This window comes from Rattus rattus, chromosome 15, assembly GCF_011064425.1.
Source record: "Rattus rattus isolate New Zealand chromosome 15, Rrattus_CSIRO_v1, whole genome shotgun sequence".
Classification (NCBI taxonomy): Eukaryota; Metazoa; Chordata; class Mammalia; order Rodentia; family Muridae; genus Rattus; species Rattus rattus.
This window is the reverse complement of record NC_046168.1, coordinates 42,658,627-42,681,077: the sequence shown is the minus strand read 5'-3', so window position 1 is coordinate 42,681,077 and position 22,451 is coordinate 42,658,627. Positions and strand designations below refer to the sequence as shown.

The window sequence follows — 22,451 nt, the reverse complement described above, 5'->3', positions numbered from 1 at the left end:
ATTTTAAGAACAGAACAAATTTTTCATTTCTATTTGTTCTTAATATACATTGCTAAATGTAAGCACACACAGCTTTGTGGTTCAACAATATTTGAATCGTCATGAAATATTAATAGAAACTATATTTGTATTCAAGGAAATATTTGAACATGTATTGATTGGTCATGTATATTAATTTATGTATATCAAAATCATGGGAGACCTTTAAATTTTTATTTGTAAAAGCCAGTTTTTAATAACAAAATATAGGTAAATATGCTTGTCTTCAGAAGTGTGGTTAATCACGGCTATGCTAAGAGAATTTTGTCTGTTTTGTATGTTGTTGTCCTGTGTTAGTCAATGACTCCTCTGTATGCACTGTGGTAGTAAGTTCACTTACTTACTTTCTTTTTATTATTAAACCTAAGCTTAAATCATTAATTTTTCTTGACTAATTTAAGGACACACGCCTAAAGAGCTTGATAGATTGTCTAAAATATGAATGTTTAACAAACAGTAAGGTGAAATTTCAAGTACATTTTGTTAAATCCTAAATTCCACTTATGGGAAATCATTATTATTTTTTTCTATTGTACTGTTTGAAATGTTTAAATTGTAAGCTAATATGGACATGATTTTTTTGTATCTGATTATTTTGCTTGAATATATGTTAGAATTGGGATCCTAGAATAAAAATAAAGTGACATTATATACAGCCTTGTCATGTGAAGCAAATTATACTTAGTCCATAAGATAAAGTGACAGAGGATAGAACCTTATGAAGAATTTTCTGTACACTAAAACTTTGACCCATCTTTTCAAATTCCCCCTCAATTTTATGCTTTATCCTTCTTTATTAGCTGACCACTAAATAATCTGTGCAGGTTGTGTGATGAGTAGATAAAAGAGCTGTGATATCAATACAAAAGATTCAACAATTTCCCCCATCTATCAGTTCTTATATGTTAGCATTTACCATATAATTTTGTATGATTTATGGAGGGACTCCTGAGGTTCTATACCTTTCTGAGGGACCACTGTCAGTGTATGGTTTTCTGAGGTAGAGGGTGCCATTTTTTCACTTTCACAGGCATTGGTAACTTTCCTTTGTTCCAATAAATTGCCTCCCACATATGCTGAGGAAAAAGACTAAGTTTAATGAATCTTGCATAAAACAGACTTGTAAATAGAAAAATTGGAAAGAACACTTTCAGCAGGAGAATGACAGAGATGAGAAATGGATGGGGTATAATGACTAAAATTCATTATTAAAGCCAAATAAATCTTGTGCTGATTCCATAATGTAATATTAACAGAAGTTCATTTGGAAGTTGGGATTGGTGAAAGTCCAACAAATAAAAAAGAACTAGAATGCCATGTCCTAAATACAATGTGTCAAACACCGGTAATTTTAAAGAAATTGAGCAGTTCCTTGTTTGCAGTTGTATGGCTGCTAACCCTTTGGTAAGAAAGATATATCTAATTGCAGAGATGGGCAGACATGTTATTGTGTGCTTGGAGCTCAACCTCATTCTTGATGTATTTTTCAAGACTACAGCAGAAGATCTAAGAAAGTCAACAGGAGCACTGGGAGTGTCTTCACATTGTTACTTTACTTATTTTGCTTTTAGTGGGAAAAGTCTTTTGTGATAGCTCTGAGAGTGCTTTTTAACATGGAAAATGCTGTCTTTCAGTAAGAAACAATGCTCATGGGAATAATTTGAAAGAATTACACTCTCTGTCTTCTACTAGCAGGAAAGGGATTATGACAACTCTGTAGTTTGAATAAAGACACAGAATAAAAACACAGTGACTAACGTTTCTGAAATTGCCTTTTTTTAAAATCTCTCCTCACACTGGTAGTGAAAAATATTCCAGGAATAAAATATGCTAAATTTATAAATTCAAAAGCTGTAGCCATTTTGAAATACCAAACAAGTTCAATTACTGGAAAAGTAAAAATGTATTTTATTTGTTTTTCAATATATCTACAGAGAACGTGTGATATTATACAGCCAAAACAAGATGCCAACCTCACAGTTTGGCATTGATTATTTCCATTATAAAAAGAGCATGGTCCAAAACCAATAAACTCAGTTTACATAATTAATGGTCATTTTAAAAGCTAATTCAAAAGATTCTGAAATTCATGTATTCAAGCCTTGACCAGTCTCTTAAGTTTATTATAATATGAAAATAGTAGTACCTGTTCACAGCAGTAGTTATTAAAATTAATGTATAAATAAAAATTCAAAATATATTGTATTTTACATAATAAATATTTAATATATCCTAGTTACTGTAAGACAAGGGAATCAATGACCCCAAAATGAAGCTATATTTTTGCAGTTTTCTAAGTTATGTTATGACTATTTGTTTAAAATCCTCAATTGGAGTCAGACAATTAGAAATATTATTATTTTATTAGAATGTACAAAACTAATAGAATGTATCTATTTCACTTACCTGAACCAAATGCTCACAGCAGTGTGAAATGAAATGAAAATTTGCCATCGTGTGTGCGGTATTGACACCCAAGTGATTACTTACATTAAAAATTATTAATTACAATTAATAGACACAGATTGATACATTGAATTTTACATGGTGTATTATGTTTTCAAATTGTGCTGCAATTCTATTAGTCACAAACTTCCCTTTAATGAAATCATTCTATGAAGTAAAGGGAATTTTAGAATCTCATCCCCAATGGAATAGTTTAATAGATAAAACACCAAATGCCAGTAAACTCATAGGAAATGATGGATAATCAGATTCCTTTATTTGCTTTCAGATATTCAGACGATGCTGGTTGGTTTTTAAGAAGGCTTCTAGCAAGGGACCCAGAAGGCTAGAAAAGTTTCCAGATGAAAAGGCAGCTTATTTCAGAAACTTTCACAAGGTAAGTCACACAAACAGAGGTCCCTGGGGAACAACTGGGCACTTGACAACTTGTGAAGACATTTTTTTGATGGATGGAATCTACAGAGGGAAAAATTCATGGCTAAGATAAAATGTTTCTGTTCTGATAAAATGCAAAAGTTATTTTTCTTCCTTATCTTAATCATCTGCTGTAAATCCCAGCTATACTTCTGCAAAATGAAATAAGGCTCATTTTTATGGCGACTTTGTAAAATGAGATGAGTTATAACTCGGTCCTTTCTAAGGTGCTGAGTGGGCACTTTCCCTCTTTTCAGGTTAATTGTGCATTTGCTACTATGATTTAAACTATGGGCAGTATTTAGGAAATAGCATTTATCAGACAAGCTTTAGCAGTGTTAATGACACTGTTAATATAAATACCATTAGCCATTTATTCGGCATATTAGCAAAAAATGATCATCAAATATGCTGACAGATATGAATGGACACATGGCCTTTTTGGAGTGGGTGTGGCTTTCTTGGCGGAAATGTGTCACTGAGGTTGAGCTTTGAGGTTTCAGGAACTCATGCCAGATCCTCCCTCCCTCCGTCCCTCTGTCCCAACGTGTTCTCTCTCTCTCTCCCTCCCTCCCTCTCTACCTCCCTCCCTCTCTCTTCCTGCATCCTGCTGCTCTAGATGTAGAACTCTTGTATCTTTCTCTAGTATCATGTTTGCCTGTGCTACTGTGTTACCCACCATGATGAAGAAAGAGCTAAACCTCTGAACTATAAACTAGACTCAAATGTTTCTCTTTTAAAGAGTTGCCAGGATAATGCTGTCTCTTCACAGAATAGAAATCCTAAAACAGTCTTGCAGGCATGGCCATGTTACAAGAGATATGTCATTGTAGGCAGGCTTTGAGAGTTTAAAGACATGCCATTTCCAGTCTATTTTCTCTGCTTTTTGTTTAGAATTCCAGATCTAACTTTTTGACATCCATCTCTATCTACCATGTCTCTGTTCTATCATCATGGGCTCTAATCACTCTGGTTTCATAAGCCCAAATAAACTCTTTCTTCCATAAGAGTTGTGGTGTGCTATCAAGCCAATAGAAGAGTGAATAGGGCAACCTGCCTGTTCAGCAGTGCTACACACTAACTGGAACTCTACCTAGTTCAACATTTTTCTCCTAAACAAGGAAAATCCTTAATGAGACATTATATTATGCTTGATCTTAGCTGTGTTTTATATAAAAAGATGCATCTTCTCTAGGATTTCAACTGTTTAGATAGACTGGTAATTTGGATACAAATACAAACTAGATGTCTGCTCTATGACAGACACTCTATTCGTGGCTACCATGTAAGGTTGCATAAGACAAACCCATTGTACTCCCAAAACCTTGAATCTTACTGTAGACAAAATTCATATGCTCATAACACAGCCAGGAGTCCTAGAGAACCATGTATTTCCCACAATTTGGAATTTAAGTAAATGTCTTAGCAAACATGACAGCTGAGTGTTGGATGTTTTGGTAGTAATGTCTCCATCTCTTACTGCAATGTGGTCATCTTTTTAAGGCATAGAAAGCAGTTCCCCTTTCTTCTTATCTATCTTGTTGTTGTGATGGTGGTGTTTTACTTGTTTATCATACTTGTAGTTTCTTGTTCCTTATTTATTACTGTTAAAAATATTTAGCCATAGACTGAGTTTATTTAGTAGTGCCCATATGTATTGATGATTATAGGTAACTTTTGGAGACTGGATAAATTATCAGAGGGTTGTTCCTGGAACAGATTAAGTCCATCTCTCTTCCTGGTCATTAATTGCCTGTAACTTCTCATATAGGTATTGTTTATTTTTGAGATCAAATTTTACTATACAGCCCCATCTACTTGTGAATTTATGAGCCTCTGAATTCAAATATTCAGGAGCTAAAATTATAGCCATGAATCATCACAACTGAAACTTCTCCTTTTTATATAAGCTGACTTTTCCCAGTTTTAATTTATTTTTATACTACAGTAGCAGTCACATGCTCTCTGTAGGAATGCTCAGGGACAAAGTACATGCTTACTCTGATTTGTCTTGGATACTGCTCATTGAGAATCTCTTCATTTCCACTGTGACCAGTTAGGTTTTAAGAACATTTTAGTCTTTGAGCTACCCTGCCCATCAGTCTGACCTAGAATTCAAGCCCATTATGTGCCTGATTTTCTAAACCTTGTTATATGTGTAATATTGTTTGTTGCACTAGAAATATTGCATTGCACCAAGGAATGCAGTGGTGAAGAATTATGAAATGCTACATCTGTTTACCACTAGTCTTAAGCATACATGACCAAGAAAGTGTTGTTGAAATAAATTTTTATTGTAACAGAATCAGAATAAAATATAAACTGCTATAGCTTGAAGTGACAAAGATGAAGCATTAGAAAAAACAGCCCATGAGAATTTCTAAGAGGTAATAGAAGATCATTCAAGAAGCAAAGAAAAGGTGGGAGAGATACCTTACCGCCTGGTCAGGTGGGCACTCCTGAGGCTGCAGAGCAGAAGAGACCACCAACACTGCCCACCCCTGCCCACATCCCTGGCCCAAGAGGAAACTGTATAAGGCCTCTGGGCTCCCGTGGGAGAGGGCCCAGGTGAGGCAGGAGCCCTGCCTGAGACACCGCCGGAACCTGAAGGAAACAGACCGGATAAACAGTTCTCTGCACCCAAATCCGGTGGGAGGGAGAGCTAAACCTTCAGAGAGGCAGACACGCCTGCGAAACCAGAAGAGACTGCTCTCTACACACATTGCTGATTCCAGAGGAAAACACCGGAGGCCATCTGGAACCCTGGTGCACGGAGGCTCCCGGAAGAGGCAGCGCAGATCTTCCCGTTGCTGCCACCGCACTGAGAGAGCCCGTGGGCAGCACCCCGCGAGCTTAACTCGAGTCTCTCAGGACCACAGGTAAGACCAACTTTTCTGCTGCAAGTGACCTGCCTGGTGAACTCAAGACACAGGCCCACAGGAACAGCTGAAGACCTGTAGAGGGACAAAACTACACACACAAAGCAGAACACTCTGTCCCCATAACTGGCTGAAAAGAAAACAGGAAAACAGGTCTACAGCACTCCTGACACACAGGCTTATAGGACAGTCTAGCCACTGTCAGAATTAGCAGAACAAAGTAACACTAGAGATAATCTGATGGCGAGAGGCAAGCGCAGGAACACAAGCAACAGAAACCAAGACTACATGGCATCATCGGAGCCCAATTCTCCCACCAAAACAAACATGGAATATCCAAACACACCAGAAAAGCAAGATCTAGTTTCAAAATCAGATTTGATCATGATGCTGGAGGACTTCAAGAAAGACGTGAAGAACTCCCTTAGAGAACAAGTAGAAGCCTACAGAGAGGAATCGCAAAAATCCCTGAAAGAATTCCAGGAAAACACAAACAAACAGTTGAAGGAATTAAAAATGGAAATAGAAGCAATCAAGAAAGAACACATGGAAATAACCCTGGATATAGAAAACCAAAAGAAGAGACAAGGAGCTGTAGATACAAGCTTCAACAACAGAATACAAGAGATGGAAGAGAGAATCTCAGGAGCAGAAGATTCCATAGAAATCATTGACTCAACTGTCAAAGATAATGTAAAAGCGGAAAAAAGCTACTGGTCCAAAACATACAGGAAATCCAGGACTCAATGAGAAGATCAAACCTAAGGATAATAGGTATAGAAGAGAGTGAAGACTCCCAGCTCAAAGGACCAGTAAATATCTTCAACAAAATCATAGAAGAAAACTTCCTAACCTAAAAAGAGATACCCATAGGCATACAAGCCTACAGAACTCCAAATAGATTGGACCAGAAAAGAAACACCTCCCGTCACATAATAGTCAAAACACTAAACGCTCAAAATAAAGAAAGAATATTAAAAGCAGTAAGAGAAAAAGGTCAAGTAACATTTAAAGGCAGACCTATCAGAATCACCAGACTTCTATGCCAGAAACTATGAAGGCCAGAAGATCCTGGACTGATGTCATACAGACCCTAAGAGAACACAAATGCCAGCCCAGGCTACTGTATCCTGCAAAACTCTCAATTAACATAGATGGAGAAACCAAGATATTCCATGACAAAACCAAATTTACACAATATCTTTCTACAAATCCAGCACTACAAAGGATAATAAATGGTAAAGCCCAACATAAGGAGGCAAGCTATACCCAAGAAGAGGCAAGAATCTAATCGTCTTGGCAACAAAACAAAGAGAAGAAAAAAATACAAAACACAACCTCACATCCAAATATGAATATAACAGGAAGCAATAATCACTATTCCTTAATATCTCTCAACATCAATGGCCTCAACTCCCCAATAAAAAGACATAGATTAACAAACTGGATACATAGCGAGGACCCCTGCATTCTGCTGCCTACAGGAAACACACTCAGAGACAAAGACAGACACTACCTCAGAGTGAAAGGCTGGGAAACAACTTTCCAAGCAAATGGTCAGAAGAAGCAAGCTGGAGTAGCCATTCTAATATCAAATAAAATCAATTTCAACTAAAAGTCATCAAAAAGATAAGGAAGGACACTTTATATTCATCAAAGGAAAAATCCACCAAGATGAACTCTCAATCCTAAATATCTATGCCCCAAATACAAGGGCACCTACATACGTAAAAAAGAAACCTTACTAAAGCTCAAAACACATTGCACCTCACACAATAATAGTAGGAGATTTCAACACCCCTCTCATCAATGGACAGATCATGGAAACAGAAATGAAACAGAGAGCGTGAACAGACTAAGAGAAGTCATGAGCCAAATGGACTTAACGGATATTTATAGAGCGCTCTAACCTAAAGCAAAAAGGATATACCTTCTTCTCAGCTCCTCATGGTACTTTCTCCAAAATTGACCATATAATTGGTCAAAAACAGGCCTCAACAGATACAGAAAGATAGAAATAATCCCATCGTGCTATCGGACCACCACGGCCTAAAGCTGGTCTTCAATAACAATAAGGGAAGAATGCCCACATATCGTGGAAACTGAACAATGCTCTACTCAATGATAACCTGGTCAAGGAAGAAATAAAGAAAGAAATTAAAAAACATTTTAGAATTTAATGAAAATGAAGGTACAACATACCCAAACTTATGGGACACAATGAAAGCTGTGCTAAGAGGAAAACTCATAGCGCTGAGTGCCTGCAGAAAGAAACAGGAAAGAGCATATGTCAGCAGCTTGACAGCACACCTAAAAGCTCTAGAACAAAAAGAAGCAAATACACCCAGGAAGAGTAGAAGGCAGGAAATAATCAAACTCAGGCTGAAATCAACCAAGTAGAAACAAAAGGACCATAGAAAGAATCAACAGAACCAAAAGTTGGTTCTTTGAGAAAATCAACAAGATAGATAAACCCTAGCCAGACTAACGAGAGGACACAGAGAGTGTGTCCAAATTAACAAAATCAGAAATGAAAAGGGAGACATAACTACAGATTCAGAGGAAATTCAAAAAAAAATCATCAGATCTTACTATAAAAGCCTATATTCAACAAAACTTGAAAATCTACAGGAAATGGACAATTTCCTAGACAGATACCAGTACCGAAGTTAAATCAGGAACAGATAAACCATTTAAAGAACCCCATAGCTCCTAACGAAATAGAAGCAGTCATTAAAGGTCTCCCAAGGAAAAAGAGCCCAGGTCCAGATGGGTTTAGTGCAGAATTCTATCAGACCTTCATAGAAGACCTCATACCAATATTATCCAAACTATTCACAAAATTGAAACAGATGGAGCACTACCGAATTCCTTCTATAAACCACAATTACTCTTATACCTAAACCACACAAAGACCCAACAAAAAAGAACTTCAGACCAATTTCCCTTATGAACATTGACATAAAAAATACTCAACAAAATTCTGGCAAACCCGAATCCAAGAGCACATCAAAACAATCATCCACCATGATCAAGTAGGCTTCATCCCAGGCATGCAGGGATGGTTTAATATCTGGAAAACCATCAACGTGATCCATTATATAAACAAACTGAAAGAACAAAACCACATGATCATTTCATTAGATGCTGAGAAAGCATTTGACAAAATTCAACACCCCTTCATGATAAAAGTCCTGGAAAGAATAGGAATACAAGGCCCATACCTAAACATAGCAAAAGCCATATACAGCAAACCAGTTGCTAACATTAAACTAAATGGAGAGAAACTTGAAGCAATCCCACTAAAATCAGGGACTAGACAAGGCTGCCCACTCTCTCCCTACTTATTCAATATAGTTCTTGAAGTTCTAGCCAGACAATCAGACAACAAAAAGGAGATCAAGGGATACAGATCGGAAAAGAAGAAGTCAAAATATCACTATTTGCAGATGATATGATAGTATATTTAAGTGATCCCAAAAGTTCCACCAGAGAACTACTAAAGCTGATAAACAACTTCAGCAAAGTGGCTGGGTATAAAATTAACTCAAATAAATCAGTAGCCTTCCTCTACACAAAAGAAACAAGCCGAGAAAGAAATTAGGAAACGACACCCTTCATAATAGACCCAAATAATATAAAATACCTCGGTGTGACTTTAACCAAGCAAGTAAAAGATCTGTACAATAAGAACTTCAAGACACTGAAGAAAGAAATTGAAGAAGACCTCAGAAGGTGGAAAGATCTCCCATGCTCATGGATTGGCAGGATTAATATAGTAAAAATGGCCATTTTACCAAAAGCGATCTACAGATTCAATGCAATCCCCATCAAAATACCAATCCAATTCTTCAAAGAGTTAGACAGAACAATTTGCAAATTCATCTGGAATAACAAAAAACCCAGGATAGCTAAAACTATCCTCAACAATAAAAAAAAAGGACTTCAGGGGAATCACTATCCCTGAACTCAAGCAGTATTACAGAGCAATAGTGATAAAAACTGCATGGTATTGGTACAGAGACAGACAGATAGACCAATGGAACAGAATTGAAGACCCAGAAATGAATCCACACCTATGGTCACTTGATTTTTTTGACAAAGGAAAATCCATCCAATGGAAAAAGATAGCATTTTCAGCAAATGGTGCTGGTTCAACTGGAGGTCAACATGTAAAGAATGCAGATCGATCCATGCTTATCACCCTGTACAAAGCTTAAGTCCAAGTGGATCAAGGACCTCCACATCAAACCAGACACCTCAAACTAATAGAAGAAAAAAACTAGGGAAGCATCTGGAACACATGGGCACTGGAAAAATTTCCTGAACAAAACACCAATGGCTTATGCTCTAAGATCAAGAATCGACAAATGGGATCTCATAAAACTGCAAAGCTTCTGTAAGGCAAAGGACACTGTGGTTGGACAAAACGACAACCAACAGATTGGGAAAAGATCTTTACCAATCCTACAACAGATAGAGGCCTTATATCCAAAATATACAAGAACTCAAAAGTTAGACCAGGGGGAGACAAATAACCCTATTAAAAATGGGGTTCAGAGCTAAACAAAGAATTCACAGCTGAGGAATGCCGAATGGCTGAGAAACACCTAAAGAAATGTTCAACATCTTTAGTCATCAGGGAAATGCAAATCAAAACAACCCTGAGATTTCACCTCACACCAGTGAGAATGGCTAAGATCAAAAACTCAGGTGACAGCAAATGCTGGCGAGGATGTGGAGAAAGAGGAACACTCCTCCATTGTTGGTGGGATTACAGACTGGTACAACCATTCTGGAAATCAGTCTGGAGGTTCCTCAGAAAATTGGACATTAAACTGCCTGAGGATCCAGCTATCCCTCTCTTGGGCATATACCCAAAAGATGCCCCAACATATAAAAAAGACACGTGCTCCACTATGTTCATCGCAGCCTTATTTATAATAGCCAGAAGCTGGAAAGAACCCAGATGCCCTTCAACAGAGGAATGGATACAGAAAATGTGGTATATCTACACAATGGAATATTACTCAGCTATCAAAAACAACGAGTTTATGAAATTTGTAGGCAAATGGTTGGAACTGGAAAATATCATCCTGAGTGAGCTAACCCAATCACAGAAAAACACATACATGGTATGCACTCATTGATAAGTGGCTATTAGCCCAAATGCCTGAATTACCTAGATGCCTAGAACAAATGAAACTCAAGACGGAGGATCAAAATGTGATGCTTCACTCCTTCTTTAAAGGAATAAGAATACCCTTGGCAGGAAGAGAGAGGCAAAAGATTAAAACAGAGACTGAAGGAACATCCATTCAGAGCCTGCCCCACATGTGGCCCATATATATACAGCCACCCAATTAGACAAGATGGATGAAGCAAAGAAGTGCAGAAGTGTAGATCGCTCCTGAGAGACACAGCCAGAATACAGCAAATACAGAGGCGAATGTCAGCAGCAAACCTCTGAACTGAGAATAGGACCCCCGTTGAAGGAATCAGAGAAAGAACTGGAAGAGCTTGAAGGGGCTCGAGACCCTATATGTACAACAATGCCAAGCTACCAGAGCTTCCAGGGACTAAGCCACTACCTAAAGACTATACATGGACTGACCCTGGACTCTGACCTCATAGGTAGCAATGAATATCCTAGTAAGAGCACCAGTGGAAGGGGAAGCCCTGGGTCCTGCTAATACTGAACCCCAGTGAACTAGACTGTTGTGGGGAGGGCGGCAATGGGGGAGGGTCAGGAGGAACACCCATAAAGAAGGGAGGGGGGGAGGGGATGTTTGCCGGAAACCGGAAAGGGAATAATACTCAAAATGTATATAAGAAATATTCAAGTTAATAAAAAAAAAAAAAAAAAAAAGCAAAGAAAAAATCTGGCACAAGATAAAAGACTTTTTGAGACAAAAAGTGTGACAAATTAGATTTCTGAAAAAAGAACTGAAATATATTCCTAAAGTGATGGAAATATATGAAATGGTTTAAAGAAGAGAGTATGTGTCATGTAACTATTATGTCAAATGTCTATTTCTCTTTCCATTGCCAACATACATAAATAATTCCTAACTTTTACATCAAAACACAGAATAAATTAGATACAGCCTTGGTCTCTGAACCAAGACTGTTTGTAAAGAAGAATCAAATGAATATCAAAATAATTGTCCACCTTTCCACTAAGGGCAGTGGTAGTCACGGGGTAGTAGTAACGGCCCTGGCACTGGAAGACTTACTATAACAGGAAAGCTAGAAAGCATAGTAGCTGGCTTTGGTTATGTTAGGCTATCAGAGAGTAAGAAAGACACACTTCAACAAAGAAAGCCAGTGGTAGGTGTCCTCAAAGACACACACATGCTCAGCACAGGGCTGAGGGTAACAGTGAGGTGGATAAACTCTGGCAAACAGAGATTACTTCGTAGCTAAGGCTTATGTATCTTACTTAAAGCATGAGCCACAGAATGAGAAAATTGAAGTGGCATAATTTCTGAATCCTCCAACAGCAATCTTACATTTTATGTTTTATTAACTATTTTTTATAATAGTTGGTCTTCTTATTTAATTATTTATTTTTCTTTTAATGTGTTTTAACTGAGATAGAATTATATCACTTTCATCATTCAGCACCTTCATTTCCTACCTCCAACTCCTCTCGGCTGCCTCTTTCCCATAAATTTCTTCCATGCCCCACCTAAAATTGCTAGCCTCTTTTTCTTTCTAATTAATTTTGTCAGTAGTACCCAAATGCCAAACAAGAGAAATACTTTGAAAGAAAACTACCAATATTTTCTGTAAATCTCAAAATTTCTTAGCAGACTATAGCAGAAATATAAATAGAATTGTATGAAAACTATTAACATAAACAGCAGTTTACTACAGAAATAGCAGATTGTTTTCTTTGAAACTTAATGGAATAATTAGCAATAAAAGGTGAAAATGTCACAGGGTGTTTAAAGAAATACAGGAAAAAGCATTTGTCAAAATTTAACCTGCATTGATTATGCATAGCTCTCAATAAACCAACAACAGATCAAGCTTCAACAATTTGGAAAAGAGCTTCTAATAAGTTCTTCCAGAAGAAAAGGAAAAATGGTTTCTATTCTTGGACAACATAATTATTTGTTGTAAATGCTTGTTAAACTAGAAATACCAGAACCAATGAATGCAGCAAACAATAGACATGGGAATTTTAATATAAAAAATCAATTGCATTATTTCACGTAGGAGAAGATGACACTTGTCAAACTGCATTTTTAAAAAGAACTGGATTAAAAATAGTGCCCAAAATAATTATGAGTGAATTCATAAAACCACATAAAAAACTTCATGCTGAAAATTATGGACATTAATTTAGAATAAAGCAAAAACAGGACATGCATAATGAAATGACTGCATGTGGCTCGTCCATGTTACTAGGTTGTCATTATCTTAAACTGTATACCTAATAAATAAATAATTCCACATAATTCTAATAGATGTTAGGTTGTTTTTGTGAAAACTGACATAGTAAGTTAAAATGAAAATGTATATAACATAAATTAACCAAAGCAGACTTAATATTACACAAGAACAAAGCTAGAATCGCTGAAGTTGTTGAAACATTCTAAAATTGCAGCAATCATGGCCATGTGATGGAAGTATGTGGTTGTAAGTATAGCTCCATGGATGTTAAGAAAAAAAGGTGAGCAGCATATCCAGCCCTAAGTGATCAATCTAATTTAGTCAATAAAGACAAGTCAATGGGGGAAGGTTTTTCAACAAACAACTGAATGTTAAATAAAACTAACACTACCCCACACTACAAATTGTATAAACTCAAAGACAATCATTGTTCTAAGCTAGGCAGTCAAAGTATAAAACTGACAGAATTAAGCAAAATAAAAAATGTTTTATAAGCAAAGTTTCTACAAGCAAAGTATCTTAAAACTCTGACGTGCAATTTAAAATATATCAAAATTTAAAATACTTTACATTCAAATCACTATTTTGTATTTTAACTGCAGATTACTGACTAGGAAAAAATTTACAAAGAATATACAGGACACAAAAATCTCCCATGGCTACATAAATCTCACATTTTAAGAAGAAGATAAGCAATGATGAAGTCTTAAAATGGACACATTATGAACTTGTAAACACACACCTCCCAACATTACATTAAAATAGAAAAAAGGAAGACTCTGGAAAAACTAAAATTTGTGAAACTATAAAGCAGCTAAGAGTCACAATAAATGAAATATGAAATTGTACAATCAATATTGCAGTTTTACTAAAAAAATGTTATAGGTAAGCAGCCATCTACCTTTTAGAAGATAATGTAATACAAGTGAAAAACAGTTTCACATAAGTATATTGTAGGAATGTTCACTACATTCGTAATAGCAGTTGTGAATAATCAAAAGGGGAAATATGAAATTCACAAATCTTTGAAATACTACAAAGGAACACAAAAACGATCTTACATACAAAATATCAGATGAATATCAGACTTTCTAGGTGGAATTAAAGAAGTCAGACCTAAATCAATGCTCCTTATAATGTATTCTTGCAATTACAGTAACAAAATGTTTGGTTGGTTATACAACTTTGTGAAGTGGCAAAGTAAAACTGGTGTATGGGATAGATTGTAAGAGCCTGAACTGTTTTGGTTGGGGTTTCGGTACATGGAAACAGTTTTCATTTTATGATGATAATTGTTCCAAGTTTATACAGATTTAAAAACATTGATTTGTTTACTTTAAATGAATACATTTTGGTTCTGTGTCTTATTACCCTTAATTAATAATAAAAAGGCCACCATGAAATTATATTATTGAGGAAGATAAAGATTTCTAACCACATTGCATAATGGGATTTCCTCTTGCTGTGAAGAATCTCTGTGATCAAGGCAACCTATAGAAGAGTTTATTGAGACTTGCAGTTTCAAAAGTTTAGAGTGCATGATCATCATTGAAGAAGAATTTTAATCCAGAAACAGGACTACTCGGCAAGGGATCATATCCAAAGATGTGATCAAACAGAATGCAGACACACCCTGGATTACAGCATGATCTGGCAGAATACAGACACACCCTTAGTACACATATTTAATCCCTAATAATGAAGGTAAGTATGTACAAGTAAGCAACCATATTTGAAAGTGGCATCTAATTGAGGGGCAGACAAAAATAATGAATTAGAAAAAGATTTGACAGAATGATTCAACTATAGGATATTCCCAACTCACAGGACAACAGCAGAAGAAGAGAGGCTATTTAAGAGCAGGGAGAGATTTAAAAGGCTTTGGTATATGGTGTATGGTGGGTGGTGTGTGTGTATGGCAGATTAACCAGGACAGTTTTACAGAGACAGGTTACAGAGAAAACAATCTAGACACAGGTGAAGACAAAACAAGCCAGAGAAAGGGAAGGAGCCACAAGATTGGAACAACATGTGGTCAAAGTATAAGGACAGGCAGAACAATTCAATCAGAAGCCAAGAGAAGCTAGATTGAATCAGTCAACTGGGAAGATTAGCTTGTATGGAAGGTAGATGCTTCCAGGCCTAGGCCTAGGGATAGGTAAAACAGAGAATGAAACACTCTGGGCTCATTCTCACACAGTTTGGGTATAATTTTTCATTTCATCACTTCATCTGAGGAAATAAAAGGGACATTTGCACATCATGTCATGGGGCATGGTATACCTGGCAGTGAAGCAACGCCTGAGTGCTAACATGTAGATACAACAACCATCAGACAGACAGACAGATCCCCCCCCCACACACACACACAGAGGAGAGGGGGAGAGGAATAGGGAGGGAGGGGAAGGAAAGGAAGAGAGGAAGAGGGAGAGGGAGAGGAAGAGGGAGAGGGAATGAGGTAGAGGGAGAGCCCTAACTGGGAATGGCATGGTCTTTTGAAACTTCGAAGTCCTAACTCACTGACACATTGTCTTCAATAAGGCCATACCTCCTAATCTTTCCCAAACAGTTTCTTGATCTGGAGACCAAGCCTTAAGATATATGAGCCTATGTCATTCAATTCTCCTTCAATAATAATTAAAATATCTGAGTCATTCAAGCTATCACAGGAGTATACTATGGATCTAGAAAACACCTTGCTTATGTGGTGCTTGTCTTAACTTAGACTAGCTCTTTAACCATCAATATTTTTCAATTTCTTCTTGTTTCTTGTGAAAATTTAAGATTAGAATGTCACCAATAAAGTGGCCAGTATTCATTTATAGACCAGATGTAGGGTATCTGTCCAGTGAATGGAAATGGTCATGGGTTATTGGGGCTTGAACATGAATAACATGGTTAATAATGGTGCAACTTGTGCTATAATAGAGCCTGTTAAATATGGTACTTAGCAATCACAAACTTCTACTTTTGATATTGCAAGATATATTTATAAAATACTCTCATAATTTCTGGTAATTGATTAGATAAGTAAAAGTGAAAATATCATTTTAAAGGTCCTCATTGATTATCATTGGCATTGATAATAGTGTAGGATATAACATTTGAGGAGGTCCTCTTGAAAGAGAGAAATGCAGAGTCTGGATATATGGCTCAGTTGTTAAGAGCACTGGCAGCCCTTTCAAAGGACCGAGGTTCAGTTCCCAGCAGCACCCTGTGATGGTTCACAACTGTCTATAACTTCAGTTCCATGGGATCAGGCATTCTCTTCTATCTCAGTAGGCACTGCAGATACATTGTGCATGACATACGTGCAGGCAAACAAATATAATGAACAAACAAAAATAAATAAAATAAAAAGATAGAGAAGCAGGAAAATAGTACTGCAAAATTTGAAAGATTAAAAGGATAATGCAGGAAAGAATTCTTTTTAAAAGCATTAAAATGGGAAAATTAGCCAAGACAAATGAGAAACTTATGGCTAAAAGAATGGTTATAATGGTGTCTTAGTCGGGGTTTCTATTCCTACACAACCATCATGACCAAGAAGCAAGTTGTGCAGGAAAGGGTTTATACAGCTTACACTTTCCAAATTGTTGTTCATCACCAAAGGGAGTCAAGACTGAAACTCAAGCAGGTCAGGAAACAGAAGCTGATGCAGAAGCCAGGGAGGGATGTTACTTACTGGCTTGCTGCCTCTAGCTTGCTCAAATTTCTTTCTTATAGAACCCAAGACTATTAGCCCAGGGATGGTACCACCCACAAGGGGCCCTCCCCACTGTTGATTACTAATTGAGAAAATGCCTTACATCTGGATCTCATGGAGGCATTTTCTCAAGGGAGGCTCCTTTCTCTGTGATAGCTCCAGATTGTGTCAAGTTGACACACAAAACCAGCCAGTACAGATGGCTAGTATTGGTTGCCAGCTCAATACACCTGTGAAAAGGAAACATCAACTGAGAAATTTTCTCCCAGGAGACAGACTTATGACCAGGTTTGTGGGATATTTTTTAAAATGCTAATTAATATAGGAAAATCTATCCCCATATGCTATCCTTGTCATCTGTCATATAGGCCTGGGATTTTTAAGAAAGAAAGCTGAGCAAGCAAAGGGGAACAAGCCGGTAAGCAGTATTCACCATTTGTAAAGGCATGGGTTTTTCGTATGCCTTCCCTTGTTCCTGAATAATGACACAGAGATCTTGATATTTATTAATAAACTTCTTTCACCATAGTTGGATGGATACTGAGCTATGCTCACCTAACTATACTTGGCTAGAGTACTTCCCAGCCACTTCCCAACCATGAGTCCTGCTAATTGCCGTCTTAGTCTCGACCTGGCCTTCTTCATCTGTGTCCTGATGGTGACTTCTCTGGCCCACCTGAGACCCTCTCTTTCTCTCTCTCTCTGGGCAAAGAAGTCCCACCTTATCCTCTCTTGCCTAGGTATAGGCTAGACAGCTCTTTATTGCCCAATCAGAAGATGATGGAAAATAATGTTTTACAAAATGCTGAGTCAGGAAATGTTTCTTAATACTGGCAATACCAAGTCCATACTGCAAACAGATTTCTGGGGTATAGAAATCAGCAATTGATTACATAGTACAAGAAAGCATTCCCCAACAATCCTTAGTCCGTGTTTCAATTTCTTCCTCAGGGTTCCTATCTTAAGTTCCTGAACCTACTTCCTTCCATGAAAGACAGTAATATATAAGCCAAAAAACAAAACAAAACAAAAAAAACCCCGTCTGCTTCCTAAGTTGATTTTTGGTCAATGCTTTATAACAACAAAGCAAACTCAGACCTGCATGCTGGTGTGGTGAACACTTTACTGTTGTCTTAGTCAGGGTTTCTATTCTTGCACAAAACACCCTGACCAAGAAGCAAATTATGGAGGAAAGGGTTTAATCAGCTTACACTTTCCACATCACTGTTTATCACCAGAAGAAGTCAGGACTGGAATACAAGCTGGTCAGGAAGCAGGTGCTGATGCAGAGACATTCAGGGATGATACTTACTGGCTTGCTTTCTTATAGAACCACAGACTACCAGTCCAGGGATAGTACCACCCACAAAGGGCACTCCCCCTTGATCACTAATTGAGAAAATACCTTACAGCTGGACTTAATAGAAGCATTTCCTCAAGGGAGGCTCCTTTCTCTGTGATAACTCCCGCTTGTCGACACACAAAACCAGACAGTACACTGATGGAAACAACTTCTTGTCCTGGAAATTATCTTACATAAATAAATGAACTTTATTTACTGTACCTTCAGGCTTTCAGGCCTATTACTAAAGACTTAGTGTATGTGATGAGGCAAATATCATTTTCTCACAGCAGTACTATAAAGACTAAAGATTTTATTACTGCAACATTTTATAGCATAGGCAGGCCTGACCTACAATCTAGTATTTAAGACACTCATCACAAATTTAACCACACTTTTTCCTTTGATTGACTGGAAGCTGAAATGGGGAATTTTGGCTGGCATTGATCAAGAGAACAATTAGATCGTGGCTCCTTGTTACTATGTTAAGTTTCATTTTCATGAAGCTAAGCTGCCAGTCCAATTGCTCAGTTTGGGTTAATTTGAACTGTACAGCCTTATGCACCTGCTCAGAAACCTGATGCTCTCACAACCACACTCTGACATCATTTCCATCCTTTTCTTCTTGCTATAGTGTAACTAACTCAATGCTAATGTTGTCTGCCCTTTTCTCCTTTCAGATACCCACTTAGATTTCACTTACTCATTATCCTTTATTATAAATCTACAATGATATTTTTATTACTTAAGCATGATAACTTGTCCAAGTCCTCAAAATCATGGTACTTTTAGGTAACGTAAGTGTGCATATTTCACTATAAACCTCACTGTGCTATGTGCTTTCACAGAATAACATGAGTGATTTGCAGTGTGTTTTTGTCTTAGAATAATTGCTACTTTATGATGAAGAAACTATCCAGACACCCACCTGATCATAAAAACACGATTGGCCCCTATTTCTATGTAATGGGCATTATGTTATAGAAGCTAACACATACTCTAAATACAATATATATTCCTGTGAGACTGTTGTGTTTAGTATGAAAATAGGCAATATTTCTTTTTTTAAATTTTTTATTAGATATATTTACTTACATTTCAAAGGTTATTCCCCTTCCTGGTTTCCTGTCCAGAAGCCCCCATTCTCTCCCCTCCTCCTCCCCCATATGGGTATTCTCCCTATATATCCCTCTTATTGCCCCCCGATATTCCCCTGCACTGGTTCAACCTTGGCAGGACCAAGGACTTCCCCTTTCCCTGGTGCCCCAACAAGGCTATTCTCTGCTACCTATGCAGTTGGAGCCCTGGGTCAACTGTATAGTCTTTTGGTAGTGGTTTAGTCCCTGGAAACTCTGGTTGGTTGGCATTGTTGTTTTTATGAGGTTGCAAGCTCCTTCAACTCTTTCAATACTTCCTCTAATTCCCCCCAAGGGGATCCTATTCTCAGTTCGGTGGTTTGCTGTTAGCATTGATCTCTGTATTGGACATGCTCTGGATGTGTCTCTCAGGAGAGATATAAGACGATACAAACAGATGGTTTTGTCCATGCATCAAGAACAACAGTGGTTAACAACCTCCAGACCTTCTCTGATGCATAAATAAAATACTGTGCACAAAGTCTTTAGAAATATTTGCAACATAATTCATTAAAAGACTTACTTTTCCCTGAACACAAGTAAAAGGTGAGTGTGGTTTTACTACCTTGTAATCCCAGAGATGCAGAGGTGGAGATAGAAAGATCTTAGGATCTCATTGGCAAACCTGCCTAGACTACCTTGCCTATGGTCTCAACATAAATTGTCTCCCAAACAAGATGGAAGTGTTCTTACAGAACAACACTAAAGAAAGTTGACTTCTGGCTACTAGGTACATATGGACTACATGAATGAGCAACACACACTCACACACACACACACACACACACACACGTACACACATATATACAGATGCACATGCACACACACACATAGTGGAGTAAACCTTAAATGGCAAGGCATGGTAACTAATTATTGTTTTAACATTTTGCAACCTAGGGAAGAAAAGGTTTATAAATAGTTAACTACAATAAATGATTATTCACAGATGATAACAGTTAATTCTACCTCTGATAGTTAGAAGTTAATAAGGAGAAACTGTATATGTGGGGACTTCCTCAAATATCAGAGTTTTCACAGAGCAAAATGATGGAGAAAAAATGCATTATATAGAGGAAAATGTTTGAATATGAATAATAAAAATTACATTGTCAGTAGATTAGAAAAGAGTTTAATTAGTTTAGTGCTGGTAAACCCTCTAAGAACACCCAGCACATGAAAAGATGACCTAGAATTAAGAAGGAGCATGAAGACTTTGCAGAGAAGTTGATGCTTTGTCATATAAGTCACAGAGAGGTTTGGAAAAGCTTAAAATGATTATAATTTTTATATATGTTCTATTTATTAATTTATAAGTTCTTTAACCAAAAAATAGTTATTTTCATGTCCTCTAAAGCCACAGTCATGCTTAATAGCCAGAAATTAAAATAATGAATCAAATAAGCTTAAAACAGTTCTAACCTTACTGAAGGGTTACTAAAAATAAGCTAAGGATACAAAGTTTTTTTCAACTTAAACTGTGTGCTAGGCCCTCTCTGAAATATGGTTACAAGTATTAATGTTCTCATTTACACACTTGACATGTTTACTGTACAAGAGATCTTACTGCATATATCAATTTTATATCAAACAATTTTAAAATGGTATATACTTTTTAAACTTAGTAGAAAGAAATTTGAATTTCAAATCACTAGCTACTGAAGGAAGTTATTAAAAATGCATTAGGGTTGAGAATGTGGCTGTACATAATTGTCATAATAGATATTCAAAACAAATTTATCCTGGATGAAAACTGAACAAGAGAAATTTACATGAGACCAGCTAATAAATTTTCCTTAATTTTCTGAACAGATGACAAAGAAGTCATTTAAAGAAAGTTTAATGATACAAATATGCATGCTGTCCATAAAGAGAAAAAAATCAATAAAATAAGATGAATGGAGATAAAATGGCTTGAGGTTTCAGAGATGGAAATTGTGATGTTAGAAAAATGATGTTTTTATCACTAGTAATCTCATTTTTATCTCTACTTGTTGAACTGCTGGTTATTGAACTCAGAGTTTTTTCATGGTAGCCCAGTTGTACTGCCACTGAACCTCATTTACCTCCTTAATCTCAATTAAATCCCCCATTATATGGGACAGAAAATATTGTCCCTTTTTCTTACCACTCCTTGGTGCAGAATATTTATTGCATTTAAAGCAAATATCTGAAAGAGTCCAAGGAATGGTGAAAGCTTCTGCCTTTACAACTTACCCTTCAAAGCAAGCATGTTTTGTGTAGACATGTTCACATCATGTTAACTTTCTCCTGTTGGTGTCATAAGGACAGGGCTCCATTTTTGGATGATCACATGCTTGATGTACGATAGATTATGCTCAATGTCTTGGTGTGCCTTGAATCCTATAAGAAATTCTAGAGTGAACGTCATTTATATAAGAAAAATCCTGTATTGCTTTATTCTCTCTCATATTAATACATACCTCCAGCTATAAGACATTTTCATTTCTTGAACAAGAACAGCTACTAACACAGTGGTTCAGCAATAGACCTCACCTGTTATCCTGGACAGTTTTGTTCTATTATTGACTGTCTTCATCATATTTACAAGTGCCAATTACTTGGGGAGCATGTACTGAAAATAAATATGGAAAATTAGTTACATGCAGAACAAGAAAAGAAAAGTCAGAGTATTATTATCTATTTGTGTGAAGTATTTGAATGAACAATTCTAAGTTTAAACGTAGAAAACCAGGAGTGAGGCCCTTGGATGAAGGGTACCAGAACAAATCTGCGAATATGTGACCTAAAAATGTTCAGAAGCTTTCAGCATTTGAATTTAGGCCAGTGAAAATTCCCCCATATCTGAGAGAATTCCAGTAAGAATTATTCCATGTAGCTCAAAAAAATGCCTGAGAACGAAATTTAAGTGGGGGATTTTTTTTACTATAACCTTTCACATTACAACAACTGTGATCAAATTCATTATACAATAAATTTAAAATGGACTTAGAATATGTGGCAGTGTTATTTACAACAGAAAACAATAGTGGAGTATTTTGGTTATTCACTTTGATAAAAGGGATTTAATCAAGGCCCTTCTCATGCTT

At 36.8% G+C, this 22,451-nt stretch overlaps 1 protein-coding gene across 1 annotated transcript in view; it reads left to right on the top strand.

Annotated features, from left to right (window-relative positions):
- Positions 1-22,451, top strand: part of Dok6 (docking protein 6) — a 335,875-nt gene that overhangs the window by 134,351 nt on the left and 179,073 nt on the right. The window contains exon 2 of the mRNA XM_032885739.1: positions 2,774-2,881. Within this exon, the coding sequence (XP_032741630.1) occupies positions 2,774-2,881 (108 nt within the window). The remainder of the gene's footprint in view (positions 1-2,773; positions 2,882-22,451) is intronic.